Source organism: Tachypleus tridentatus, chromosome 13 (assembly GCF_004210375.1).
Source record: "Tachypleus tridentatus isolate NWPU-2018 chromosome 13, ASM421037v1, whole genome shotgun sequence".
NCBI classification, from domain to species: domain Eukaryota; kingdom Metazoa; phylum Arthropoda; class Merostomata; order Xiphosura; family Limulidae; genus Tachypleus; species Tachypleus tridentatus.
The window spans coordinates 57,766,358-57,780,125 of record NC_134837.1 but is presented as its reverse complement, the minus strand read 5'-3'; the positions used below and the strand labels follow the sequence as shown (position 1 = coordinate 57,780,125).

Genomic DNA, 13,768 nt, shown 5'->3' with positions numbered 1-13,768 from the left:
TGAAGAAAGTCCAGACCTCTATAGGGTTGCTACTATTTGCACCTCATCTAGATTTATATCTGTTCCTATACACCTGTTTGGGAGCTGAGGCTCTTATCTTGACTCTCAGGAAATTTTTAGTCTTTGGTTAATCAAGGAATGTTTCTGCAATAATATCCTTTGAGTCTTTGGTAGTTCATCCAGCATTGTCACACTTCCTTCCTCTTCTGTGGGGGGTGGTGGTTATGGCACACTCTCACCTTTCCACTGTGGTCACTTATATTACTGACTCCAGTATCATTACAATGTAATCTTCACATGATTTTTTTTAACTGACTCCTTCCATCTAGTGGTGGTTCGATTATCTTCCAGTAAATTTTGCATCGCAAAGTAGTTCCTCATTCCATAAGTGCTACCACTCTGTTTTATACAGGATTTTTTCTTCCTGTTCAATCTTAGGGTTTGACATCAGATCTTGCATCCACCCTACCTGATTTATGAAATCTTCCATTTCTTTTTTTCATTGATTGTAGTATACCTTCAGTTTTGGTCTCTTCACCATGGGTTCTGTTCTTCCCACCCTTTTGTCTTCCTTTGTCCTTTCCCTTCTTTCCATTCCTTTGCTTTGGGATCTCATTATGGTTCTTTATGCCCTTTCCTGTCTTACATTTCAGTCCTTGTCTTCTTGTTCCAATTACCTTCCCTTACTCATGACCTACTTCCTTATGATTGTCACCATTCAGATTTTTATACCATTTATATTATCCTCAAACTTACTGTACCTTCTTTGTCATCCTTTATCCTTAACTTGACCCTTCTTCCATCGGTCTTATGCTGCCAATGACTGTGTTTTGGATTTAACATCTATTTCCTTACCGACTGTTTTCTACTTGTACTTCCATTCTGATCCTTTTCTGATTCATTCCTACAGGTGTTGTGTAACAAATTCTGCCTCCTTTTGAGGTTTGTGTTACTTGGCTCCTTATTCTCTGTAACATTTCAGTTTCCAGTATTATATAACTTGTTATTCTTACTGGATCATTCTGCAGCTTATCTGGCTGGCTTATTCAAACTTGTCTCTGAAAGGATGCTATCCCTATAACATCACTTCCCATCAAATTTGTCATCTTACCATGTCTTTTGTTAGTTACCTTCAAAGGATGGTGAAGAAGACACAGCCTGAACCAACAGATAATGTTTTGCTCCCTTGACAAGTCCATATATATATCTGTTCTTTTTTTCTTGGGGTAAATCTTATTGCTTCCTTTCATCTATGTTTTCTTTTCAACCTCACTAATATTAGCATCTTCTTTACTGATCACATTTTTTGGTGGGTGTAGCCTAGATATGTGTGCTTTGTCTAAAACCTGCCTTAATTAAAATAACTATTTAATGTGCATGGTTGATATGGGGTATTTCTGTTACACCTAATGGTGTATATGTGTTAGAAATCATGTGAAATCTTTGTTGGACCATCACTCTAGGACTTCATGAGTAAAGCAGAAGGAGAATTTTTTTTACCATCTCTGCCAATACTTTGATTCCTTAATCTGGTTTGGTCTGCTTTTCAAAAGAGGTAAACACAGTCACACATTGCACTGTCTCCTGTTGATGTTCCTCCAGTCTTCATTATACTTTCTTACTCCCCTTTTTTTCATATAATGGATCATGGGCGTCCACACCATTTTCAGCTCCCATTTGCTAAGGTTTAGGTGATGGACCATGAAGGCTTTCTCCTGATTGTAATTCCATGTTAATATATTTATACTCATTTATCCACTCAGTGAGAAGAGAGCAAAAGCTTGTTCTCTACTGGCACTTCCCTCAGATGTTTTTTGACTGGTCATATTGCACTCAGTAAAACCAGTGATCAAATAATAAGTGAGGCAAGTCTTCATGAAGGTCTCCTTATTATTCCATTGTTCTTGCACCTTTGTGTAGTAGACACCTCTTTTCTCATTAATTCCAGTTACAGAAGGTGTTTTTCCTCTTTCTACAGTTGGGCTTGAGAGATTTCATTTGCCTCGGGAATACTAACAACTGGACATTTGTACTTTGTTCTTACAGTTGAGTGAATGCTGCTTGTCCTCTGTATAAAGGATGTCTCTGTCTTGCATTTACAGTTGAGTGAATTATGATTTTGCCCAAAATACCAGTTACACCTTTCCCTGTTCTTGCAGTTGAATCAGGGCAGTGCCAAGACCTCCAAAGGCTACGTTTGGTTTGTCATACTTCTCGCACCCATAGTGGTTTTGGGAGTTTGTCTGGTTACAGCCATTATGCACTTCCTTATCATAATTCTAATAGCTTAACATATGATACTCTGTTCACTTATGGTAAGGGTTGTTGGGTATCATTATCACAGTTCACATGTCCTAACCACTTGTTGTTATTACATACTTGTTTTTTCTTTGTTATATTATGCTTCAATATGCATCTTCTTAACCTTTACAATTTTGCAAGCACTACCTTTTCTATCCATTTTATGTTTCTTTCCTTATTCCCAGAGGAAAGAACACATCTGTTTATTCAGGGTAGTCACTTTCCACTTGGTTTGTTCTTTGTGTTCCTACACAGGCCTTCCGCCTTTTTATACAGTATGACATTCTAGTGTTTTGTGTGAGAGGAGGTATGTCTGCTTTGGAAGCTAACATTCTCTTACACAGAAATATATTTCAACTATTAAAACTGGTGTTTTTGTTCTAATACCTGTCAATTCTCAAAAGGTAGGATTGAGCAAAAATAGCAGAAGGAGATAGCTATGCTGTCATAGGTAATACAGTACTACAGGTGGAGAGTAACTGCATGATATGTACATGTTCAGAAATAGTGTGAAATTGGTAGGGTGTAAAGACTGGTGCAATGATTACTAAAAATTCTTTTAACAGTGCCTAAAGGGCAAAAAAAGATTGAGGCAACTTTTGTATGAGGGGAGATAAGTACCTATTGAGAATACATTTTCACTGTAAGAATATGTTAACCTTTCAACATTACTTTTTTAATTGATGTGAAAGAATGACAATTTTTCCCATCTGATTCTGTATGAGTATGTCTTTTCAAATATTGCAGCAAAATAAACTGAAATTCTACAAGCTACACCCTTTGAAACACAAAGTTTTTAGCAAATATACAATAGTTTTGTGGTACTTTCCATGGTTTATTTTAAATAACATTTTCTGTTTCATCCATCCAATCTCCTCAGTGAATCTGCAATAAGTCTAAAAAATTGGGTTTCAATACTCATGGTAAGCACAGTTTTAGATAGTCCATTAGGTGGATTTGTGTTTAACAACAAACATAAAAACTTTTTTAACTATGTTTAGATCTTTTTTTTATTACAGTTATTTCAGTTCAAAGAAAGTGTTAGTGATTAAAAACAGGTATGTGAGAACAAAATGTATTGTTATGAAATTGTATTGATGAAAGCACTCAATCCACATTTCATAGTGTTCAGTAGTTGATGTGCAGTGTTTCAATAAATATTTTTTGAAATGATCGATTTTTTGTGTTGTAGCAGTTCTTATACAAACGTTAATTCTCTTTTTTTGTGTGTGTTGTTGGGCTCAGGTTTGTGACCAGTATTGTAGGTAGGTAATTGTACTATAAGTATATGGATGTAACACACATTATAGCAACATCTAGCTCAATTTCATTTTTTGAATCTAAATCCTAACAATATCTGAGTTTTATGCCCTTCCAAATGAATCTGGTTTGATCCGGATTGGGGAACGATCTGGAAACCCAATCACACACGTTTATCTCCATAGACAATTAGTTCTCTCATGCACAGTACTTGAATATATGGAAATTGATATTTACCCTTGAGATAATGCATGCATTTGTATGTTTGAGTATTTTGTTATATTGCCTTCATACATGTTATGTCTTCACAATTTTGTTATGTTATAATTATGCCATCATTGTCAACCAAGCACGTAAGAATACCTGACTATGAATACCTATAAATAGATTCACTCTGAGGTTAGTATGGTCACAAACGTGGAATTTCTTAAAATAGACACTGGAGGCTTTGGAATTTGAATTAGGGATTCCCCATGTACCTGCTGGTCGAACGAGGTATTAATTTGTTTATCTTTTGGAAACTTTCAAAAATTGGCTTTATTTTGATAATGTAAGAGTCAGAATATGTAAGATATTTAGTATAGGTCTTAATTCATTGTTTCTATCTTGCCACAATCCTGTGTAGAACTGATATGTCTGTTAAGCTGTAATTTCATGCTCATACCAGTAACAATATGGCTTTTGTGTACAATTGTCTTCTATGGGCCTGTAATTCAAATATGTGAGCGAATTTACTTATATGAACTTAATTCTTGATTGTTACAGTTCCTCAGTGTACATGGTATAAATGTAGTTCATTTCATCACATTAAATTCCATTTAAACATCAGTGATCATTGTGTGGGTTCATATGGGACAACACACACATACTGAAAACTGAACTACAATAATGTAATTTTCTTGTACTGCATCCAGGAAGGAAGTCACTGCCAGTTTATGTCTGTTAACAGTAACTTTGATTATGAAAGTAAGAATGTATTCGGTTTTGCTTTGAATGTGTTTTGTCAGTCAAAAATGTATCTGTATGTGCTTTTTTCATATAGTCACATATTTGCTGGTTTTAGTCAGGTTATTTGTTTTATAAATTGAATCTTTTGTTCAGAAACTGGTAAATTTAACAGTGCAGTTACTCTAATTATTTATTACTGTTTGTGCAGTTACGTCTTGAAATCAAACAAAAATCAAAAATGCATTTTTCTTAGTCTTATACATGAAATACTGCTAAAAATAAGTGGGCTTACTTGTTGCATGCATACAAAATCACTAAAAACATGACATTTTTTTCAACAAAAAATAAATCTTAATACATTTTTTGTAAAGAAATATTTAGATTTTATTTTTATTCTGCTACATAAAATAAAAAAAATTCATGTGATATCATTTAGTGATTTTTTTAGACTTTATTCCATTTTACCAGTAGAGAGAGTTGAAACAGTTCTAACTTCTAAAAATAGACTTCTCCACTTTGTCAGCAGAGAGAGCAGATACAATTTTACCCACCAACAATAGACTTTACTCCACTGTGCCCACATAGAGAGCTGATGCAGTTTTACCCACTAACAATAGACTTTACTCCACTGTGCCAGCAGTGAGAGCTGATACAGTTTGACCCACCAACAATAGACCCCACTCCACTTTGGCATTGGAAAAATTGAGACAGTTGTACCTCCTTGTGAAGAAGCTCAAATGATTTTTCACAGTTTACCATGATATAAAAACTTGATTGAGTAGAACTTCTAAAAAGATCAATTAATATTTAATCTGCTTTTGGTTTAATTTCTTTATTTGTAGTAAAAGTACCGACTGTGAGAACTAAACATTGATTTGTTTTCTTCACTCTTCATTTTCAATTGTTTCTTGTTTTTGTCATTATTTCAATTATAATGAAACAAAAGGTAATTTGATTTTTGCACAAAAGCAAAACATATACACACATTTGTCCAGTATATTAGATAAAAACAGGAAACATTAAAATAAAATCATATATTATCCATAGGGAAGTTATCTACATGTACAGTTATTTTAGGAAACATAATAAGCAGTTACCTTTTTCTGGATGAAAGAAAATTAAGTGATTCTTTCAGTGTAAATTAGATTCTCCAAAAATCTTCCATAACAAATAGGCACAATATTAAGCCAAAAACATCAATTATTAATTATGTTTTTAATTAGTAAATGATGTAAGTATAAATTTGGTTAATAAATTTTTTATTTTATTGGAGTGTCATTTATTTTAGCTCAAAATACATTGATTTGTATGTTATCCTTGGATTATTCCTATACTAATGTTTACATGTATTTTTATATGTTTGTATCTGAACAACCTTAATGAGTTTTTTGTTGTTATTGAATTCATTTTTTTACAATAAACATCACTTGTTTATTTCATGATGGTAGTTTTTGTTTTGCTGACACTCATACTTCTTCTGCAGATACGACAGATGCTTGTTGTAGACCAAAAGAAAAGAATAACTGTTTCAGAAGCTTTAAAACATGAATTCTTTCAAATAATAGTAAGTAAGAATTTTTTTTTATCTTCATGAAAACTAATATGTTTGAAAAATAGCCATTATTATTACTTTTATTTTCATTAGTTACTAGCAAGCATTAAGGGTTTGAACCTTAGAAGGGCTTTAAATGTTCTTGAAATTTGGTAATACTGGCCTGTAATTTAGTCTTAAGTAATCATTTGTTCCTTATGAATCAAGAGTGCTCAGGAATTTACTCTTAAGTGATCCTTTCATGTGTAAAAAGTATAAATTCATATTTGTAGTAAGATACTAGCTTTATCAATTGATATTATCATATTAGTTTTGAATACTCAGAATTTTCAGAAACTAGGTTAAACTGACCTGAAAATTATGTAATCATTCTTTGCTGAGAATAAATACTGGCCTCAAAGAGAATAATAAGTTAGTGGAATTATTCCTACTCATTTATCCAATATGTGTATAAATCTAGATTGCTTGTAGCATGTAATATACAATTCAAATATGTAGCATGTAAAATACAATTCAAATATTGCACACAAAACATAGTTTTGTTTCAAAGTACTCATGTTACCTGCAATTTTGTATCAATCAAATAAAACTTCTGTTTTTTATTAGACAACAAAGGGAAGAAAATTTAATGCAAAGAAAACATTTCAGGTAGGTGAAGTATGGTTTCACAGAACCTCTTTTGTAGTAAATGAACATAAGATCAATAACACTTGTCTGAAATAATAAGAAATTAACACACAACTTTAAACAAAAACAAAAAGATTTCTACAGAATAAAAACAGTTTGTAAAATTTGGATTTCAGCTCATCCAATGCAAGTTTTACTTTCAAAACCTTCAGAATGAAATGATAAGGAATGTTTGTCCTATGTGCAACCTCTTGTTTTTAAAGCAGAAGAGTCTTCTGTCAAGTCATGCAAATGATACATGCATCTAAAAATGTAAATCAAACATTTATTCATGTGTTTATGTCTGTCGTTTTCATTAAGCTACTTTTCCATTAGCATTTCTTCATAAACTTAAAAATATAATTTCTTTGCAATATTTTAAAAGAGAACAAAACTGAAAAACTTCATTTGGCATGCATTATGTCTGTTATTGTAATTGTTTTCATTAGTTTTGTATTCTAGTGCTTAAGTGATTAATCTCCATATTGTATATATGCTTATTTTTTGTGTAATTTCTTGACGCTTATATTTTAAAAAGTTCCTATGTTAATTTTTCTAGTTTGGAATACTATGTGTACGGGCCTTGGTACGTCTCAAAAGATTGAAGCATACTCCTGAACCTTTATCTATTGATGTTGCATGTAGTGACCCCTATAGGATTAAAACTCTTAGAAAGGTATTTTTTTTTTCAAAATGTCCAGCAAACAGACTTATATTATAATCAAATATTTTTATAACTGATTATTAAACGTATCCAGTCTAAAATGGGTATAGTCGTATTGTATTTTGTAATATTCTTCATTTCAACTGTGTTGAGATTTATAAATACATTGACAAATATTATTGATGTTTCAGAAACCCTGATTCAATACTAAATAAAATTCATATAGATAAAATACACTTACTAAACTCATGAGTCAGGATTTCTATTTAAATTGTATTTTCTTTGTTTACTTTTGTCAATCACTCATATTTCCTTTTTTATGTGTGAACACATTCTGTCTTTTAACATTTTTCAAGTTACAAATTCTCAACATAAAATTATTTCTTAATCATCTTATTTGATTAAAATTAAAAAGAATTTTATGAAGAAAAAATCCACAAAGTGAATTTTGTTGCTGAATTGTTTTAATTTCCATTGTAAATGAGGTATTTTTCTCATTCTTTTATTCAAACTCCTTGAAGGATTTTTCACAAAATTATTGAACAAGATAACTTGAAATGAAAACAAGGAATAATTTGTCACTCTTCCTATCCTCAGTTCTTAAGAAACTGATGAAAAAAATATGTGTATATATTTTGATTTGTTCATGAAAGAAAGAAAAAATATTCTTCAAGGAGTGGTCATCCTTATTAAATTGCATCAGTAGGAATCAACCAAATACACTTACAGTTATGCTTCCATTGCTCCAGGTTATTGATGGCTGTGCTTTCCGTGTCTACTGTCACTGGGTGAAGAGAGGGGAAGCCCAAAATCGGGCTGCACTCTTTGAAAATCAACCAAAAGTAGAATTAAAACAAATATATATCAGTGCAATGAAGGCTGCAGCAACATAATGACATAGGTGAATTTAGAAAGAGATCTTTAAATTGGTGTCACTTGTTTTGATGTGTTTGTGTGTAGAATTTCTTCAGCCAGGAAAGTTTAAATCTCATGAATTTCCATATTCAATGTTTACTATTGTTTAGGAACATGCCTGAGAATTTACCTAAGACATAATATAGCATGACTAGCTACAATGCCATATCAGTTTTTTATTTGAAACTTATACTGTACTGAATTTTTATATCACAAATCTACAAGATTAAGCTTAAAGTTTCTGTGGTGTGGTTAAATACTTGATAAAATTGTAGTAGTTGTACTTATTAATAAATATTTTTTGTATGTGCATTACTTATTTATGTTAAGTTTTAACTCTTCCATTAACTTCATATTTTGCCAAATAATAGATTACATATTATTGCCTTTATGAAGGATATTTGAAGTGTTAAGGGTTAAAGATCACTTAAAATATAAGAACTTACTTTGTTAAAAAAATGAAAATAAATGGTTAAAATTTCACTTGAAAGAACAAAATGTTTGTGTGACATATAACTTATTGTGATATTTATTTTGTGTGTACATTTTGTTTTTATACAAATATAAACTATGGGGCCAAATTAGGGCTTTAGGAAATCTTGAGGTGAAAGCATGTTTTATGAACAATTCATCATTTGTTAAAATAACTTAAAGGTATAATATTTCTTCCCTGAATTATTCTAAGAAAAAAAGATCAATGTCTAGTCTAGTATTAAAAAATATCACTACAAACTATAAAATCAAGTTAAAAAGCAAACAAAAGGTTTTGAGTCATTAACAGAAATAATTTAATATGTTATTAAGATTTTCAGATTTTAACTTTGAGTTGTCACTTTTTCTTTGTGGTATTTGCATGTACTTAAAAATTATTAGTTTCCTTTTTCACATTCTGGTCTTTATATAAAAAATATATTGAATGCAGAGAGTGTTAAAAAAAGGAAGGAGTGCTTTGTTTAAGAAGAGAATATTAATGTTGTTTTTCTAAGGTGTGACAAATTGGTGGCTTTTCAAAAGTATAACAAAATATTATTAACTATTGTTTGATATAAAATTGAAGGGTTGCATCCAAAAAGGCAAAGCATTTGTAGTGATAAAAGTTATATAAAGTGCAATATGTAAAAACTCCATATAGTATAACAACTGTTAAAATCAGCTAATGCTAATGTAATATTTATTACTCTTGATAGAGTTAACATTTGAAATGTGCTGTTAATTTTTTTTTCTGTGCATATATAGATATTCTTGTCTAACCCAAATGTGCCTTAAATTTGTGATGTCATAACTTTAAGCAACTTGTTATAAATCAAAGGATTCAGCTTTTCATGGATGATTCTGTTTTACAAGAGATTTGTTCTTTTTGCATAAAAAATTAAATGTTTTCAGTCAGTATGTGAATCTTATTAATGTAACAAATGTGTAAGATTTCTAGATTTCCATATGAAAGTATTCATGTGTGAGGAAATTGGAAAGTCATTGTCACTGGTAATCAGGCAAATAGAAATAAATCCTTGAAGAGCCGCTAATATAAAGTTTTGTGTTTGTGTTTAAGAAATTCATTTGTTTATTTTTAGTAAATTTTTAACTTACAGTAATTATTATGTTTTCCTTAGTTTTTGCGTTACATCTTATTTCTTCATGTCTTTGAGAAAGTAGAAGTCTAAGCATACTGTAGCTATAAATCTAACAGAACAGTTTTCTTGTATATGGGTTAGTGCACTCTAAATTTTCTAAAAGTTCCAGTTACTTTTGGACATTTCAGTGGCTACAGCCTACTTCAGTCAGATTGAGCAACATATTTGAGTTTTCTTTACTTTTAGAAAGACTATAAACGTTATTATTTAGATTGAGTGATTAAAAACAGTTAACAGCATCAGATTTATTTTCTGGATTTACTGTTTTAATTGTTTTATTATTTATTATTTACATTATTATACATATGTAAAGTTATTTCAAAATTATAAATACATGTAATGAGTTAAACATTATTGTATTAAAAGCAAATGTGGCTGCAACCCACAGTCTCATACTAAAATTATCATGTATTATTTAGAACCACAATTTTAAAAAGGCAGATCTGTGAGAGTGATATGTGAAAGTATTCTTAAACTTCTAGGGTTGCTCAAAATTGACCTGGTAAGTTAAATAAGTATAATTTATATAATAAGGTAGTTAAAATTTGTTTATCATTTACATAAAAACCTTTTTCTTCCAGAAACCTTGAACAGCTGAAGTGTTAAATTGTAAATTATTGTTCATTTTAATATAATTGAAGTTCAAAATGATTGTTTAAATATGATTGTTCATCCGAAAAAAGAACTTTAAAGAGATAGAGTACTTTTTCAATTCTGTATGTATAGTGTTATAGAGATTATATTTTAAAAGCGTGTGGCATGCTTAATTTTGTGAGAAAAGGTTTAAGAATTCTAATGAACTGAGAATATTGGTACCACTAACACCATAGAGAAAGGACATAGATAATGTTATACATTGAAGCTTCAGCAAGCACACATGCATGTAAATGTATTTATGATAATACTTTGTTATATAAACTCTAATTGTGATGTGTTTGTCATAGGGATTGTGAAGATACATGGGTAAATATAGTTTTCTGTATTTAAATCTATTTCAATTAAAAGAAAAGTTGTACATTGCTTATCAACAGGAGGAGTTTCAAGTGTGCATGGAAGGGCAAGGAAGAGAATCAGTACAAACATAGTTTGTCTCATGTTTTTTTTTTTTCTTGCAGTGCAATTAAAAAGAAATTGATGTGCAAATTGGCATATTTACCTAGAACACAATGCCTCAAAAAATAAGTATCAACCAAAGTTAATTCACCATCCGAAACTGAGTTTTTACCAGTTTTTTTGTGGAAATGCACCCCTCATTAGTAACGTTAGAGAATGTTACATATTATTATTAAATATTTCTTTTCTCACCAAAATAAGTAATGATGAGTTAAATCCTACAAAGTGCTACATATTCTTCAAATTCTATACACATGTATGTTAACAATGGTGAGTAAATAATAACTAAAATGTCATGCATTATAATACAGTAGCTATCTTTGACACATATTTTACTTTTCTAGTGAGTTACTATTCTAATTTCTCAAAACCAGAATAGCTTTTTTATTGAAAATAAGCAAGTTTTATGCCAAAACTGATAAAATTAGCCACACAAGTAGCATATATTTTTGGATGTGAAATGCCTCTCAGGCTTCACAATTTTAGATATGTTTTGCAAGTTTCTGATATTGTGCATAACAGATTGAAAAGTTTCAATAGCATTGGACAGCAGTAGAAGATGAAGCAATTGTAGGAATGTATTGTTCTCATTATATTATTAACATAACTTATGTTAGAGGATACATTTCTCAAATACACAACTTCCAGAGCTAGTTTTTATACAGAATGAAAAATATACAAAACTTATGGGATGTTCTTATATACTGTATGAGAAGCTATGATGGTACTGACTTGTCTGTTTATCTATATCAGTATGAATTACAACAGTGTTAGGGAACAAAATAATATGGATACTGTGCTTAATGAAACATTTATTAACAGAGTAGAAATGTGCCTAATTAGTAATTTGTGTTTTTGTTTATTTAACAAGTCTTTAATTACAGTGTTATACTGTTCTCTAATCAACTAAACCATTTTGACAGTTTTTTTTTTAATCTGTATAGGCAGTTCTTAATAAAATATTATGTTTCCTAATTTATCAGTTCCTTATTAAATAATGAATGCTATTGTATATTTAGTTAGGCATTAATTTAAATAATTTATACTATTTTCTGCTTGACTAATCATAACTAAAGTAATATATTCTTTTTTCTAATTAGCCATTATTTACTGGATTACTGTTGGCTGACACATTGAGAGCTCGTTAATATCTGTTGTTGTGTGGCATTAATTAAGATAATTTATACTGTTATGTTTTCAAATAGTCTTAGCTGAAAATAAATATACTATTTTCTAATCAGTCAGTTCCTTAAGCTAGTAATTCGTTGAAATAAATATGATGTTACGTATTTAGCTGGGCTTCATTGATTTAGTTTATAACACCAACTCAGCTGTTTCTTTATTAACTAATAGTTAAACTCTAGTTATCTAAAGTCTAGTTTCTTGAATACTGTTATGAGATTTTTTTGTTTTCTTTATGTCTAGAAATTGTGAATTAATTTTTGTGAACCAGAAATACTTATAAAAAATAAAATAAAGCTGTTTGTTCCAATTTTGCAATATAATTGAGTCTTAAAGGCAGCTGTTATTGTGGAATGTTATTAAGGCCACAAGTACTGATATAAATACACAGTATGTTTTTGCTTTCAAAGAATGAGTACACCAGTTGAAGATGCTAATGTACATTTCTCTCTCTGTGTGACTTCGACAAAGGTTTTTAATGTTCACACACAGAGAAATTATTTGTAAATAAACCGTGTTTCAATTAAAAGCAAATTCGAATAAATAGTGTGATTGAGATGTTTTGCTCAGTTATTTTTAGGATACAATTGACTTTTGAATCAAATTTTTTGGCTGTATAGCACCAATGTTTACTAATTCATGTAACTGTTAAAAAACTTTAAGTTGCAAATCTAAATTGTTTGTTTCTTTTTTGAATTTCGCACAAAGCTACATGAGGGCTATCTGCGCTAGCCGTTCCTATTTTAGAGTGCAAGACTAGAGGGAAGGCAGTTAGTCATCACTACCCACTGTTAACTTTTGAGCTACTCTTTTATCAATGAATAGTTGAATTAACTGCACCACACATTATAACACTCCCATAGCTGAAAGGGCGAGCATGTTTGGTGCGACAGGAATTTGAACCCACGACTCTCGGATTAAGAGTCGAACGCCTTAACCCACCTGGAACATAAAAAGGAAACAAGAATATTAAAAAAAAAAAAAGAATTTTAAGATTCAGTGGAGATCCTGCTACAAAAGTAACGAAATAAGAATTAAAATCCGAATCAAAATTTATAAACCTTAATCCCTAACTTTGACAGTTTTATACACTTATCTACTGGCCAAAGTAAGTATTAAATTGTATATATTTATGATTGCGATTTTAATTATTGTAAAAGTTACAGCTATCGTGGCTATTTTGAAAGTGTATATATATAGTGTTTATATAAAAACTGAACAAATATACAGGGAAAAAATTAAAATTTTAACAGAAAATATGTATCATTGGTTATTGATTGAATTACTGTAGAAACTATTCAAAACAAAATAAATGCCATAATAAAAAGTACAGTAATAAGTAAAGTGATACGACTTGGATATATTTTAAAACGATATTCAGTCTATGCTTTGGATGGTGTCGTGATTTAGACTGCTTCATTTAGCTATATGACCCATAATGCCATTCAAAGTAAAGAATACCCAATAGTTCCTAATTTCATTTAAATTTTTTATTTAATTTTACTACTTATACAAGTATTTATCAATATGTTACAT

The 13,768-nt window shown here is 30.3% G+C and overlaps 1 protein-coding gene across 6 annotated transcripts in view; it reads left to right on the top strand.

Moving 5' to 3' along the window:
* LOC143240530 (phosphorylase b kinase gamma catalytic chain, skeletal muscle/heart isoform-like) overlaps positions 1 to 12,776 on the top strand; it is a 58,134-nt gene extending 45,358 nt beyond the window's left edge. For all 6 annotated transcript variants that reach the window (XM_076483110.1, XM_076483113.1, XM_076483114.1 and 3 more), the window contains 4 exons: positions 5,993 to 6,073; positions 6,668 to 6,709; positions 7,287 to 7,403; positions 8,141 to 12,776. In XM_076483110.1, coding sequence (XP_076339225.1) covers positions 5,993 to 6,073; positions 6,668 to 6,709; positions 7,287 to 7,403; positions 8,141 to 8,284 — 384 coding nt within the window. In that variant the 3' untranslated portion in view covers positions 8,285 to 12,776. The remainder of the gene's footprint in view (positions 1 to 5,992; positions 6,074 to 6,667; positions 6,710 to 7,286; positions 7,404 to 8,140) is intronic.
* The last annotated feature ends 992 nt before the right edge of the window (positions 12,777 to 13,768 follow it).